The 16517-nt window shown below is 48.5% G+C and overlaps 2 protein-coding genes across 3 annotated transcripts in view; both read right to left on the reverse strand.

Annotated features, from left to right (window-relative positions):
• LOC134848125 (E3 ubiquitin-protein ligase SIAH1A-like) overlaps positions 1-16517 on the reverse strand; it is a 75077-nt gene that overhangs the window by 29111 nt on the left and 29449 nt on the right. The window lies entirely within an intron of this gene.
• LOC134848829 (uncharacterized) lies at positions 9687-12420 on the reverse strand. Its single transcript, XM_063866341.1, has 3 exons — positions 12226-12420; positions 10310-11592; positions 9687-9732 (listed from the first exon to the last, which is right to left on the reverse strand). The coding sequence occupies exons 1-3, from the start codon at positions 12418-12420 to the stop codon at positions 9687-9689; spliced, it is 1524 nt and encodes a 507-aa protein (XP_063722411.1).

Here is a 16517-nt window from a genome sequence, read left to right on the forward strand (position 1 = left end):
TTCTGTCTCTAGCCTCTCCAGTGACTGGAGACTGCACATTTTTGAGAAGAATCCCAGAGCTGTTGCTAGGTTCACAGTGGTACTCGCGTAACACTCAGCCACTATCTGTACTTCACTCTTCTCCCTTTCGGTAATGTCTTCAAACCAGGTGACTAGGTCTCCTTTCTGGAAGGACTGTATCCTGACGTATGACCGTCCATCGCAGGTGTGCTCGCCATTTCCACACGTCGAATCAAGACAACTACCCGGCTCCATTTTCTTCGCCGACCCTAGTCTACTCGTCACTTCACTTGACTCCTTCACCTGTGGCAGGATCAGTCTATGCACTATACTCAATGTTGCCAGATCTTCATCCTCCGCTGGTGCTAGTCTCACTCGCTCATTGACTTCCTCAATCAGGCTCGCATGGGGATGTGGACACCAGGAGGGCCTCAGTAATTTCCACAACACTCCCATATTCGTGACCAATATGCCATTCCCGTTACCCATCTTCAGTACGACTCTTTTACTTGAGCGCGGCACACTTATTACTTCTGGTGCCTTCTCGAGAATCAAACCTAAGCTAGGTCTCTCTCTCTCTACAGTGTCTATCTCCATTATCTTCTCTGTCCAGAACTTCAGCAGCTCCGCCACCTCGTAGTTCCTGTGAGCGCCTCCGGCTTCCGAGTCCAGGAAAGGGTTGTATGCCATCCCCATCACTCCAGACACATACTGGTACTCTCCCTTTTTGTTGGGTTTCAAGTACTCTCCTGACGAGGCCAAGTTACGGTGTACGTCGTGTTTCTCCTCGAACTTCTTGTTGTAGAATCTGCGTACCTCATCTAACTTCCTGTGGCTCTCTAGAGACTGCCTGGAACCATCCTCCTTTTCTATCCCAGTACTCTGGTATACGTTCAAGATGACTGCTGAGACTCTCCTTTCAACCGTTTTGCTTCCGATTGCTCTTTGGTGACATGCCAGGATGGTACTATCAGTCATCATCGACATTATCTACCTCAAGAAACAGGTAGCATCTTTCCTCCTTGCCAGACTCAAGCCTGAGTTATCCCTAGCAACATGTTGCATCACCACTTGATACAACTCTAGATTCTTGCCTCCCAATTTCAACTTATCATACGAAGTCAGTGTCTCTAACTCTATTCCCACCAGGCTCCACGCGAACATCAGTTGTCCTGCGGTTCTAATGAAGGGATTCGCCATCAACGGCGATGCCGATGAGGATGTTCTCATCGCTTCCTCAAAATGATCCCTCAACAAGTTCTGCCAAGTACTCTTCAGTTGGCTCCCCAATTCCAATTTGTTGATATCAGCCCTCTGCTGGGTAGCCCAGTTAAGTCGTTTGCGTGACACTCCACTGTCGAGCTTCTTTAGGCAATCTTCCAATTCTTTCAATGTTTCCAGGGCCACCCACCACGGTCGTGAGATGTTCCTCGTTTTGTCCTTCTCAAGAGGATCGCAAGTCACTTGCTTCCCAGTGGCCTGATGTTCATTTGAGACCCATTCTTTGCCGACGTCTACTTCCCATGTCTGCCCGCCCGTCGAACCTCGTTTCATTTTTGTCTTCTGGGGCTTGAAGTCTTCTTCCGTTGTTGAGCTGGTGGGGACCTTCATCTCTCTTTCTACGTCGAGCAGTTTCCTTGGTTCGTAGCTACTCTTGTAGGCTGCTGTCTTCCATCGTGCCAGAACCATGGGAGCCGTCTCTCTCAAGTTTTTCTCCGAAACCGCATCCGCTGAAGGACTACCCAATCCCTCCACCTCTCTCTTCCTCTTGCGAGACCTCACGTCTTTACTTGGGGGCGTTGCCGTTATCATCACTGATTCGACTTCTTTGTCTCCATCCAACCCTTCCAACTCTTGCCTCCCACCTGCTCGAGCCTTAAGGATATTAGTACTTTTAATTATATTACTAGTTTCGACCTTATCCCCCGTTACACCTTCAATTATTTTATTGTCAGTTTTTTGTTTCAGAGTAGAGCTGTCTTTACATTCGTCCTCTTTGGTCTTCCGGGATGCCTTTCTCAACTCGACCATCTTGCTCAGCAGTTCTCCTCTAGCTTTCTCCTCCAGACCTGTCCCCATCAGGACAGGCTCTCCGAACTTCACCACCGTGTCCCACAGCTCTTCCTTGAAATCATCCAATGTGATCTCGTCATTCACTTCTCGATTGAAATCGCTCAAGAATTCTTGCCAAGCGTCCTCATCCAGTCCAGAAAGCCCAGGAACGCATCCCTGTTTCCCTCGAAGGTGTTCTTCTCCCTTCCTTTTGCGCTCAGGAAAATCATTCCCATATTAGGAGTCTCGCTCGTCAATGGTAACTCTAGATTCTTGCGGGGAGATGAGGTCAGCTGTGGCGTGGCAGTGTCTGCCCAATTTTCTCCGCTCAGATCCTTCAACAGTTCTTGCGTGGTAAATTCCTCCTCTGATGGTTTTGGCTCCGGTGTGTTTCCCACTTCCATATCCTCTCCTGCCTCGCTGAGAGTCTCTTCCATGCTTTTCTCTGCTGATTCTACTCCTCTTATCTCAAGAATCCTCCTGAATCGATCTTCTACAGGGCTGCTCCTTTTATCCCCAGGGGTGCCCACCGATAGGGGTGACAGTGTCGTCGGACCCGTTTTCTTGTACTCTGTCAGAGCCACATACAATGGGCCTGCTGCATCCAGCTCCTTCCCCTCCTGTCTCATCTCCACTTGCTCCAGTCCATAAGGTGCCCGGTATCTTCTCGTGGAAAACATCATCTCATCTCCTTTCAGCGCAATGTGTCCTTCCTCCACGATCATCCTGCCATCATCCCACACCGGCAGCATGTTCTCCAGACCTACCCGCTCAAGTGTTCTCAAGGCTTATCGCACCTCGAATTTCGGGGGCATCGAGCCTCTCATCTTCTTGGCTTGAGTCGTCCATGAATTTATTTTTGTATCGCTAGTTTGAAAATAAATTGCTGCAGTGTAGCCGATGAACAGGGGATCCAAGCCATCGATGAACTCCCTCTGTTGTTCTTCGGTCGCTGCTCTCACGAACAGGGACGGGACCACCAGGGAGCCGTTCATCCCCAGGGTCATTCTCCTCACTGTTGGGAACTCTGGAATGCTCGTTGGTAGTACCTCCTTCTCCAATATTGCCTCTAGCTCCCTTTTCACCAACTCGAAGCTTTTCTTCCATGCGGGAATTCTCGAGACCTCTTGTCCACTCACCGTCAAGGGATTTAGGTTCCAGAACTTGGGGTAAGTTTCGATGGGGCCTTCGCGTTTACCTCCCATCCTACACTGCAGTTGTCCTCGGAAACTGTATATCATCAACTCCGGATCCTTCACTTTTCCGAAGAGCACCGTGTTGCTCATTTGTGCCCTCAGCACCTCTTGTTAACACCAATTGAGTGTCGTCCCATCCAGTATACTTATGAGGCTCAAGTGGGTCACTGAGTAGCGATAAGCTGTCACCAGAGGATCTGGAAACGCATACATCACGGCCGTCCATAAATGCAGGTTACGGCCTCCTCTAGCCCCTGGATTATCCCCATGGGGTCCGATCTCATGGCCAGGCACAGGTCTGTCAACAGAGGCATGCCCCCATTCACTTTCTTCAATTCGTCTCGCGTCTTTGGGCTCTTTTCTTCACCAGTCAGGTGTCGGTTCTGCATCAGGAGGTACTGCACTAGCAGCGTCTTCAGCCCGGCAGCACACTTGTACGAATAAGTGTCAATGCTCGAGTGGGTTCTTCCCATCGTCAGGGGCTCCCCATATTTCATTAGCCGATGAAATGACACCAGTTCCCCAGGGTTAGAAGGGTTAGAAGTACCAATGTCAAATATCCATCAATCCGGAGTGTTTCCACACCCCGACTGAACATGTACGCTGGGACCATATTGAATAGGTACCTCGGGTAAACCAGGTACAGTGCCAACAACAGACTGATGGGCATGTTCAGAATTTCCTGTATAAAGGCTCCAAAGATAGTCTCTTTTGCACTGAACACTCCAGCCATGAACTCCTTCCCCCAACAAGGACTCAAGAACTCAAGAATCTCGTGATCCCTCCTCGTCTTCAGCTCACCCCTTGCGTGCTCCCTCCAGAATCCTCCAATCGTGACCTCGTTGGCCGCTGTGACGAACCTGGCCACCGTCATTTCCCTTTTCTCGGCCACTTCCAGCTGCTCCTCAAGAAAATCCCAGATTTGCTTCACAAGAGGTGGAGCATTCTCTCTCGTCTTCTCCGTTGCGCTCTCCAGTCTTGGTGTCAGGAAGGGCCATCTGCCTCTCTCTTGTGTCAGTCGATACACCATCGACTCCAGTTGCTTCTCTAATGCGGCCACATTCTTCCTTTCATTGCTCGGTCCTCTAGACTTACTGGTGGAGCTCGTGATAGTTAACTCCATGCTTCGAAACCACAGGCTGGCCGTCAGGTGAGTCACTACTGGATGATCATCTCTTATAGCCGGACTGAGCTTGAGTTGCCTGCCGAAGTTTGATACCTCCAGCAAGAGGACCTCGTCCAATACAATGAGGATGTCCGCCAACTCGTAGAAGCCCCTCAACGCGTGGGACACATCCACCCACGCCACTGCCAGTTCTGACTTGCGAAGTCTCAAGTTTTTCGGTTCCAACTCCCGATTGGGAGCTGCCATCAGGATACGCCACCCATTCCCTTCCGCTCTCAAGATCAAGACCGCGTATACAAATTGCAGAGCGGGAGGCATGCTCGCGTACCCGGGGGACGTAGTGAACACTACTTTTGTCTTGGAGCCAAATCGTGAGACAACGTTCTCTTGTACCTCGTTCATCGCTGCAACCAACGTCTGGATAGCTTCCCAGATTCTCTTCGGCGCTGGTTCGTCACCCTTGAGCTGCTCAAGAAACCCTGTTGCATGCAAGTGATCATTCATTCCCGCAAACAGTAGTAGTTCGGGCTCACAAGGCATCTCCGATTTTATTGCTACTACCAAGGTTAACATCTGGTTTAGCTCCGCTCCCGGTAGTGAGTATATCAGAGTTTCCGGCCAAAACAACTTGGGAGACATTCCCTCAAAATCCGATCCCGCTATGATGACCACCCTCGCAGCGGCTGGATCTGCCCTGTCAAACACTGCCAAGGTCTTGGCCAACTGGGTCTTCCCGCAGGGTTTTGCGTATCTAGGGTCGTCTGCCAATCTCGTACCCTCATAAGCGGCGTCCGGCAGTTCCATCTCCCTTGGGTCCAACAGTTTGTCCACCACCCTCAACTGTGCTGGAGTTGCCAACCTAATTCTGGCAATGCTTGTTCGATGCTTGGGAGGCTCCACCACGAGTCCCGGACTCCCCAGCAACTTGAGAGGCCTATAATTGATGGGTCCCATGACCGATTTCGTGGGAATCCCTGTCAGATCCGCCGTCTCCATTATTTTCGCTTTTGAGAAATGCGTCTCGTGAGCCTTCAACCAGTCCACGCACTGGTGTCTACCCAAGTCTTCATGTGACACCCGCTCAAGACCCAAAGCTTCCGCCAACTCTTGCCTGCACTCCAGATCTTCCAAGTCCAGTTCTTTCACCTTCTCCACATATCTCAACCTACTGGTCTCCGCTGGCCTCTCCAGTTTTTTGCTCTCCACCACCACCACCGAGGATATTACCGAACCCTGAGGAGTTGATGACATTACCTCCTCGGCCTCCATTGGTGCTGCGCCTGGCAGCCTGGTCCGGCTGCTTCTCCAGCTGTCTCTAGAACCGGCCATCGCTCCCAGGCGACTGGATAAGGCTCTCGGGTTGAAGAAAGCTGGATTTGGGGGTGGCCCGAACGTGACTTGGGCCGTCTCTAGCAACTCTGCCTCCAACGCGCTTATGTGTCTTTGGAAGATATCATTTAACCATTCTACTCCCCTGGCCCTGTCAAAGTGAATCCCGTCTGAGGATGCATCGTCGGGGAAAACAGATCGCTCCATCTGCTCGGCTACGTCCAGTAGTCCAACGGGGAGGACGCTCCTTTGGTGTATCTGCCTGATTATTTCATTCAGGTTTCGCCCCTTCGTATTCATCTCCATCGCATGTTGGTCCGCCTTCATGTTATAAGGAATGGTGCACACCTTCAGATTGGCAGGATCCATTTGAATCCGCAATTCCTCAAGGATGCAGCTCATCTTGTCATGTAGCCTCGTCACCTTCCTGGCCTCCCCCCTAGACACGTCATTCGTCCCAACCATCAAGGTTACCGTGTATACTCTTGCCATACCTAGCATCTTAAGTGTTGCCAACATCTGTGGCGTCGCAGCTCCAGCAAAACTCAAGATCCCCGTTTGCCAATGTGATTGAATCCGGGTTAGCACCCGCAACAAGCTGTCCCCTATGATCAGGTGGATCGCCCCCTCTGGCACACGTGGCTGCGTGAGGTATTCCACCCAAGCCGCGTCATGGAAGTAATCCCTCCTGACTCTCTGTGCCGTGCTCCAATCCATACGATTGTGCCGGTGGTATCTGCCTTCTGTGTTCTTCTTGTAACTTGAGATCACCACACTCCTGATAGGTTGCTCCCTCCAGGTCGGGGGTAGCTCCACTCTTGCTGGACTCTCACGACTCCTTAGCTGTAGCCTCTCGTTCAATTCTTTCAATCGTGACGAGCTACCGCTCACCTGACTACTACTCGGGGTTGAACTTGGGGTATACCCAGGCAGCGCGACGTCCATCAATGGGCGTATTGTTTGTGTCTCTAGGCCACGCAAGTAGGACGTTGATTCATTTGGTATCCACAACTCCAACCCCTCATTCATATGCTCTTGAGCCGCGCGGTCAAGGTTAAATCGTCCCTTCGATCTGGGAGCTTCGTCCACCTCCATACGCGACTCTGGCCTCGAGCCGGTAACCACTCGCTCCTTGGGCCTAGTCCCTTTCTGCATATCGAGCTCGCGTTGTCGTTGCTGGATTCTCTCAAGCTCCGACTTCAGCTGATCACAATTCGCGGCATTCTCTCGCACTCTTTTTTCTTGTATATGCTCAGCTTTCAGCATATCCAGTTCCCTCCGCGCTTGGTCCTTTTCGTCGACCGCTTGATCCCTCTCCAGTTTTGCCTGATCCCTCTCAAGTTTCGCTTGATCCCGGTCGAGGTTCGCCTCGTTCCTCTCCCGCTGAGTCCTCTCAAGACCTCTCTTCATAGCACTGAGGTCCGGATACGCTTCCCCCGTTTGTTGCGCTCGCGACATTGATGGCATCTTACTCGTGCTCTGGCCTGTAGATCTGACTGATGGTGTCATCGGTAATAGGAACTCCCCGGCGCCATACTCGGTGTTGTTGCTCAAGCCAGGGTTCCTTGCCAAGTCAAATCCCCTTATTCCTCCATCCACATTCCAGGTCAGCCATCTGGTTTGCTCTTGGTTGGATATTCCATCAGTGGTGTAGCCGACCATTATAACCGCTTCTGTTGCGGACTCCCGGCATTCGCCCTGTTCTTCCAATCGGAGGATGGCGTTCAGCATCACCGCCATTCTCTCATCCACTTGAGTGTAATCCAGGTCCCTCAGGCGTCTGTACAACTCATCAAGTGTGGGCCTTTTCAGAGCCGATGGCATGGATTTCCAGAATCGATCTGCCATTTTTGTAACTTCTAGATGATCTTGAGTATTAGCAACTTGTAACCTACCTTAGTTACTTGAGTATTACCTTAGCAACTTGAGTATTACCTTAGCAACTTGAGTATTACCTTAGCAAATTGAGTATTAACTTCTTGAAGCGTTGTTCAACTTGCGTGTTCGTTCAAGGACTTCCTTTCTTTTAATTGAATGTAGTTGGGTAGTCAATTTGACTTTAGCATATCAATCTGAAAATAGCACCCGATTTTTAGACTAACAGGCCATGTTCTTAAGCTAAAAACCCCCCATGCCACTATAGTTAAAACCCTTTCCTTTTCGTCCTACTAGAATAGTTCAATTGGAAATTTTCTAAAAGCATGCAGATTCATTTTATGTTTTAGCACCATCAATCATTTAAAATTTAATTGTCATGCCAATCACCTTTAAGATCCTTTTACCTGTTTTGTACCCCAACACCTAACTCGAAATCCCTTCATACCCAAGTCGAGACCCCCATGTACCCGACTCAGGCGATGCTCAAGTAGTATTTCTCGTGCAGATGTACCATTATCTCCGTTTTCGCGAAGACCACGTGTAGGATAGCGTATAATTCCCTTGGGCTCAGCCTGCCCCTGTTTGGGTCATAGACCGGCATTGAGACCTTCGTTATCCCTCTTTCAATCATGAAGTCCCGTAGTCTTGTTAGTGCCATCATCACGTGTTCAGGATCGATCATGTTCCTGTCGTTGACCCTCGTCACTAGGAAGCACAGGTATTTGCCCGGGACTTGTGCTACTGATGGTGGAAGTGCAGCCATTCCTCCCAGCCCCGGTCTCTGTCTAAATAGAAACTCCACGTTCTGATACTCTCTCTTGAAGTCGGCCTCCAGTCTTGATTTGAAACTCATGTCCGCCGTGATACAGATTGCGCTAGTCCTGTCCGACAGAATGAAGTCGCTATCCGTTATCAGGATGTTCTCCGAGTAATCGGTCGGTATTTCAAACTTCGTTTTGAAATTCCGTCCTATGGTAGGCTCGGCCTCCTCCCCATCCAGTTCCAGTCCGCTCGTTTCTCTCACTTCCCTGAGTTTCTTTATCATTAAGTTTTCGGTGTGGGTAAGTCCTACCCCCACTCCCCGGACAAAAATACTTATCGACGTCCCCGTCGATGATGCTGGGTCTGAATTGTCTGGCGGAATGTCAAGCGGCCTGTCTGTTGCCGTCCAGCCGAAAAGAGGACTCTCCGTTTTCATGTGCTTTCCCGCTGATATGTCGACTTGTTGTATGCTTTGTCCTTCGTCGCTTCCGTTCTTGACATCGCGCATCCATTCTAATATCCTCAGGTTCGTATTCTCCCTCCTCTCTATCTCGCTCTGTTCCAAATCCGTCTCCCGCTCCGGTGTCGAGTAGTCTTCCTGTGGGTAGTGTTCATTATTATTGATGATTTGCCATTCATCATCTGCTGCCAGTTCGCCCACACCTAGTAGTTCTTTGCCTAGGTCGTCGGGCTGTATCTTATCACTCAGGAAATCGTCCCCGTACCTGTTGTACCTCATGCCTGTTCGTTTGCGATTGCCACTCCTTGTCCCCGCTGGTATTGATAAGTCAGGTTCTGTCCACTTCGGCACCTCACCTTGCTCCGGATCATTCCAGTCTTCTTCCACAAAAGATTCCGCTTCAGAGTCCGCTTCTATTTTTTCATTGTCATCCAAACTCAAATTCTCATTGCCATCATTCTTCTCTCTGATGCCTTTTTCGTTCACTTCACATGCTGGCTCCGCCAGTAGGTACTCGAGTCCCTCCATGTCCTTTGGTATACACCAGTCCTCTGGGGATGGGACATGAGCCTTCAGATTTTCATAATGTGCTGCTCGTCCAGTACTCAAACGGTAGAACCGTCCTTGTTGATGTACTTCCGTTATCATGAATGGCCCTCTCCATTTCTTGAGTAGTTTCTTCATCCCTTTGGGCGGTATAACTTTCTAGAAAACCCACACGTACCGGCCCACATCATATGGCTTCGCCTGTAATATCTTTTCATCATATTTCTTGCGCTGTCTCATTTGTGCTTGCGCAGTGTTCCTCCTGCATAGCTCGTTTATTTCCTGCTGTCTCCTTATCGCTTCTTTCACGTAAGCTTGAGGCGACGTCCTCTTCCCTTCATATTCCGGGTAAAAGAATGTCAGGGGCATTGCTCTCTCTCTGCCTGTCAACATCATGAAATGACTGATTCCCGTTGTTGAGTGCTGAGTACTGTTGTATGCCTCTACGACTTGCGGCAGATATTTATCCCATCTGTCATGTACCTTGAGCAGTATACCCTCAGCATATTCACCAACGTTCTATTCTGTCTCTCTACCAGCCCGTTGGTCTGAGGATGGTAAGTCGTTGAGTGTGCTTGAGCAATGTGTGACCTCTTCATTAATTCTTTATTCAAGTCCCCCACAAAGGCCTTGCCGTTGTCTGACTGAAAAGTCATTGGACAACCATACCTCAATATCCAATGGGTTATCAAGTGGTCAGAAGTCTCCTCTGCCGAGGCTGTTTGACACGGCTCCGCTTCTGCCAGCTTTGTAAAGTGGTCAATTATAACTAGTATCTGGTTATACCCCGACTCCGTCATGCAAATCTTTTGATGGTCTATCTGCACCACTTCATTAAATTCCGAGCTTTCCACCGACTTGAGTGGGAATTTCATCTTCCTTGGATCTTTCACTTGCAAGCATGCCAGGCATGCATTCACCCACCTCTCGCAAGCTTTCCTCAGTCCTGGCCAATCGAACCTGTGAGGTATTCTTTGTTGCACCTCGTCTATCCCCTGGTGCCCCATCTGATCGTGCGATCGGAACAGCACCTCTGCATGATACAATTGTGGTAATATGATGAGGTTGTGCTTGTGTAATATCTTCTCATCGTCTTTTCTCTTGCATGCTACCACCCCGTCAGCTGTGTGATAGAGTAAGTCTTTCCTTTCTTTGTGGAACTGGCTCAGGATCTTGTAACTGTCTTCTTCTAGTTCCCCTTTCTCCTTGGACCCCGTTCGGATCCATTTGGAGAGGTTACTTGTCATCTTGTCATTCTTTTGGGCTCTTATCAGTGCCGACAGCCTATATCTCGCCCTGACATGTTCCTCTAGTGCCATGATCTGTCCATTCATTTCCCCAGGGTTGTGGATGTCGTCATTCAGGTTTACGCATATTATCCTCTTTACGATCTTCATATCATCTTCTGGCACCAGATTTGTTCTGACATTTGAGTTGCATGATAGTTCCCTGAATGGTTTCCTCGAAACTGCATTTTTTTCAAGTTCTTCACCTCCTCGTACTTCCTGTGCGTCCAAGTTGTACGTTCCTGAGGATGGGTCTGTTTGTAATTCCCTGTCGCGGTGTCTAATCTTCTCTTCTGCCAATATCATGCAGAGACTATCCTGATTATCGCTGCTCTCGTCCGAGTCCTCATCCCATGTTTCACACTCCCCGGACAAATTTTCTCCTTCAGTATCTTCTTCCTCCATGGACGTGGACCACTCCCCGGACTCTTGACCTAGTCCCAGGTATTCAGCCTCTTCCTTGAACGCTACTTTCTTCTTCCTAACCCGAGTCTGTTCAAGTATGTCGTCCGGGATTTTTTCAACCAGTGACTGCACGACTTCCTTCCCATCAGGGTTAGTCACCTTCGTGATGTCTTCATCACTAACTATCCCGCTCTTTCGCAGTATTGTGACCTCTGGTTCCTCCTTATCCTTTTCTTGGATCTCGGGCTTGTCATCTGCTAGTTTCTCGAGCAACCTCATTAAGTCATCGTCTATTTGTGCCTCTCCCGTCTCTACCTGGTTAAGATCATAGCCTTTTGCCTTGAGCGTCTCCCTCACAAACTTTGACTTCCCTCGGTTCTTTTTCAAGATTGTTTTCTCCAGAGGTTCTTTTGGTAATTCGAGGTGATCTTCTATTGGTTTGCCTGATTTGTCCAACCACTTCGTGATTGGAAGACTGTCGTACGTTTCCTTGTCCATGAAGGAGAAGCCATCCTTGATCTCAGGTCTATATGCCTCCCTCTGTTCTTGTCTCTAGTAGAACTCAGTCTTCTTACTCAAGCTGTCAGCGTTTTGATGTTTGTCTCGTGTTCTATGCTCAATTATCATGTTGTATCCATCCAGGCGAACTATCCACCTCCCAATGTAACTTTGGTCCATTGAGTACGTTTTCAGCCAGCTTAGTGCCCTGTTGTCGACTCGCAGCTTGAATGGCTCGCTGCCTAGGTATGCTCTGTATTTCTCGACAAAGGTAACCGCCGCGAACAACTCTGCTTTCGGTGCCCCGTACTTCATTTCCGTGTCACTTAAGACTTTGCTCCCGTACGCTATTGGTCTCAAGACTGTTTTCCCGTTCCACTCTTGTTCCTGATGGAGAATTCCAGAAATCGCTACTACCGACGCATCCGTATCCAGCACGTACATTCCTTTCTCTGTCGGCGTCCCTAGTACTGGTGCCTCGCACAACTCTTTCTTTATTCTCTGGAATGACTCTTCTGCTGCATTGTTCCACGTGAACTTCTTATCCTTGTGCCTCATTAACTGTTGCATCGGGTAAACCTTGTCTGCATAGCCTTTGATGAATTCTCTGTAGTAATTTGCAAAACCCAGGAAGCTCATCAATTGGTGTTCCGTTTTTGGCGACTTCCAAGTTAGAACTGCTTCTACTGCGTCTGGATCTAGTCTGATGCCGTGTCTGTCCACCATCCTGCCCAAGTATTTTCTCGAGTCCCTGAGTATCTCGCACTTTGATGGTTTGCACTTTAGCCCCGACCTCTTCATACACGCGAACACCTCGTCAAGTCTCTCAATGTGGTCTTCCAGTGTGGTTGTCGCTATTACTTCGTCATCCACATAGCACATTACCAGATTGCCATACGTCTTCGTCACACCCCTACCAGCGCGTGTGCCATCAACCGCTGAAATGTGGCAGTGGCATTGCAAAGACCAAACGGCATCCGTTTCCATTGAAACAGACCCAACTCGCAGGCAAACCCTGTCTTGTCCCTGTCCTGCTTCCTGAGTGGTACCTGCCAGAAGGCCGAACCTACACCAAGAGATGTAAAAAATTTTGCTTCACCTAACTTCGAGAGGCTCTCATCAATCCTAGGTATGGGATAGGCATCCTTCACCGTGACGGAGTTCAGGTATCGAAAGTCACAACAAAACCTCAATTGGTCACCTTTTTTTTGGCCATCACTACTCCACACGCCCACGGTGATTTGGATGGTTCTATCATATTATACTTTAGTAGCGTTTCGATCTCTTTTCTACACGCATCCGATTTGTGTGGGGTCATGCGCCTCGCCCCCTCCCTGTGCGGTATTGCGTTCTCCTCAAGTTCTATTTCATGCTCAACAAAATCACAACACCCAATATCTGCCTTATGTCTCGAAAAAACTTCCTCGTTCCGCTCTATTACGTCCTTGATGGCTTCGAGCTGTTCGTCCGTTATTTTGCCTCTTAAACGTTCAATTTCCGGTAGGACCGGTTTATCACTCTGCATTTCATCTAGTGTGGGACGTTCCGGGAAATTCGAACTGCTCGATAGTCCATTGTCTGTCTCTGACTTAAGTGACTTCACAAGACCTGATGAACCTTTTATTTTCTTCAATCGTCTCAAGTTACAAATTTTGTCCCTATGATTGGGACAATCAACAACTTCATTTTGTTTTTGGTTTTCAGTCATTTCATATCGATTTTTACGGGTAGAGCATATCCCAGCTTCCTCCCCCTCTGTATCGTGATTGGTATGTCAAGAGTATTCAACAAGACACTGACGCAGAGACCGCTCTTCGTTATCGAGAAGGATCTTCCTAAAACAGCAGCACTTTGACTATTTGGATTTGGGACAATGCATACCTGCTTGTTGTCACTTAATTCATTGTAGTTTTTCATTCGTAAGCTTACGATCGCCGCTTCGTTCGCCTTTAGCCTCACTCTCCTACTCAAGAATACCGATGCTTTGTTCTCATTTGCCATTATTAAATTTACCGGTTTAATTGCGTACCTCCTATCCGGGTTCCGTATCCTGAACATTGCGTTGTTTAGATCAATCGTTACATCAAAGTTCCTGATGAAGTCTCTGCCTAAAATGAATTGGTCAGACTCATCTAGGTTTTCTAACACAAGAAAGCTCATCCACAGGTTGCGTTCCCCCAGATTTAGGGCTATTATCGGCGTTCTGTCCAACACCCGCAGCGCCCCTTTGTTTGCCGCTGACAACCGTATTCTTGAGTCTATCAAATCATTTTTGTTGAAGCCCATTCGTTCCCAAGTTTCGATTGGTATGACACTGAAGACCGCTCCCGTATCAAGTAACCCACGTAGCTGAGTCTTCTTGCCACTTATGTCGAGCACATGTGCTGACACATCTGCCTCTTCCCGATGTGCATTGCATCTTCCTCGAGCATGGCGCAGTGTCCAATCGATCTCACTTTCAACTCTTCTTTTCCCACGTAGATTTGCCCTATTAGATCTTCATCACATGTTATCATTGTTTTCGTATAGATATTGATCCAATCTATATTTAGCATCACCTCATGCGGACCATAAGCCTCCGTGTACCTGTTATCAACTCGGACTGACTTGCTACCCCCTCTCGTGAGTAGTGCCCTCAATGCTCTAGAAGTCGTTTGTGGGCTTATACCACTCAAGTAATCTGCGTACACATCAATGTGCATTATTGTCTGGTCATTTGGTTCGCTCAAGTTTCTCGTTACCTCATGGCCGCCCACGGTGATTATTGACATTATTCTTGCCCCGATCTTTGTTATACAGAATGACTTCCCCGTCACCATCTTTACAGTGTTGCAGTTTCCATTTTTTGTCGACCCCACTACAGCCTCTGGTATTGGCTGCGAGCAACCTAATGCCTCGTTCATTTTCTGTCTTTCGATCTCTTGCTTCAGTCGTTGTTCTATTTCTTTCGCCGCTAGGTCCGGTTTCACTTTATTGATAGCTTCCGCCGCCGCCTTCTCATAATTTATCTCTAGGGCGTTTCTGGCCGTGGCCTTTATTGCACTATTAACTTGCGTTACAGCTTTCACTGTTTTCTTAAGCAGTTCCGCACTTGGTGTTTCTACGTTTTTTGTTTCAAATTCACCTTGTCTATTTCTCTGGTTCTGTACCGCTGCTAACGCCAACTTGTGTTTTGGATGACTCTGGTTCTTGACTGCCTCCCAGAACAACAGACAGTCCATCCTGAAGTGCCCCTCTTGGTTGCAGAAGAAGCATCTTGCACCTATTTTGATGATCAAGCCACTATGGAACTCGTGTTCCTCCATCTGGCTCATATCTTCCTCATCGGGTGCATATCCCAAACTCTTCATGCCCTGCTTGTATGTTGTGCAATCCGCCACATGATGGTCAGCTGACCCGCAGTTCGCGCATGATCTACGTTTCCATGTCATCTCTGGGCTTGTACCACGATGACCTTTGTGGTTGATTCCCCCCTTGCGTATTCCTGTTATCTGAGTAGGAGTATTTCTTGGGTTTCATTAGCATGTACTCTCTTGACTTTTGCCTCATCTCTTCTGGAGTTGGTGCACTGTCTTTCGACAATGTGTAGTATGTTGCTAACATTGTTATCAAGTCATCACTCTTTACCCCATCAATGAACTTTCAGGCGATGCTGAAGTTTCTTCTATTGGTGGATTCTTCTGGGTCACTCCTTCGTCTTAAGCTCTCTAGATCATCTAGGAACCTGTCTATCGATTCATCGTCCCTTTACCTTCTCTTTTCAAATCGCATCATCGCTTGATGACCCTTCATGCCTGACCCGAATCGATTTAACAATATCTCGAAGATTTTATCCGCTGTGTCGCGTTCCTCTTCCTTTTTCGCAACCACGCATTTCAATGCAGTGCCTTCCAAGTTGCTGAGTATCGCTGTGCATGCTTGCCTCTCATCGTTTAAATTGTCTTGTTCCAAGTGCAACCTCATGACTTCTACCCAAGTGTCAATGCATCCGTCTGAATCATCCTTGAATTCTTTCGGTTTTTTGAAAGTTTTCCTGGATTTGTTGTTTCCTATGTTACTCGAGTCGGTGTTCCTTGTGGCGAAGGCTTCTAGTGTCCTGTTCATCATTTCCCAGGTGCTTGCTCATGTCATGACATCCGGTCCCACGTTGTTGTGAGTCGTGGAGTCTCCTGGACCACTGGTTGTGTTCGCTGTTCCACTTTTCATGATCGCTTTGGCCCCCCCGGTGCTGTACTCGCAGCATCCCGGGGTAATGGTAACGGTGTTGACTGCCGTTTGTTCCGTTGTGGTTCCACGAAGTCAACTCTATTGCCTGACGTTCGCTCCGCTGATGGCCTGTCTTTTGGCGTTGAGTTCCTACTTTGCCTGTATTGCACATGAACTCTCAGCCTGGTCCCTACTCATTGTATCCATTCTCGTTTCCAAACTCCCCAACTGGCTATTCACTGCGTCATATCGTTGCTTCATTTCTTGCATGTCTTTTCTGATGTTCTTGTCTCGCTCTTCATCAGTGGTATCTACCTTGTCCGACATCTGCTGAAGCCTTTCCTCTGTCGCTCTCGCTAGATTGAAGTAGCTGTCCAGGTACTCATGTTTGTTATCTCTTATTTACCTCCTTATCACATCTCTATCCTCTTCGCTGTGCTTCAGTTTCTTGTCTATTTGATCTAGCTTCGCCATCAAATCACCTAACTCAAGAGTAGCTGTTCCATGGTCAGTTGTTGTCCTGTTGTCGGTTGCTGTTCCCGGTCTGATCTGATCTTCGTTTTGGTCGGTGTCTGTCGTTCTCGTGGAAACTGTTCCGAATGTTTTGCCTTTCTCGGCTTTCGTCTCTTCCACTACTGCGTCTCTCGACTTCATTCCGACCATTATCGCCAATCTTTCAGTAAAAGACGTTCTTTTTGCTTGAGACTTGTCCTTCACCGTTTCTGGCGTGTTGCCTGTTGTATCTTCCACATTGTCTATCGGTGAGAGCCCCA

This window comes from Symsagittifera roscoffensis, chromosome 6 (assembly GCF_963678635.1).
Source record: "Symsagittifera roscoffensis chromosome 6, txSymRosc1.1, whole genome shotgun sequence".
Taxonomy (NCBI): Eukaryota; Metazoa; Xenacoelomorpha; order Acoela; family Convolutidae; genus Symsagittifera; species Symsagittifera roscoffensis.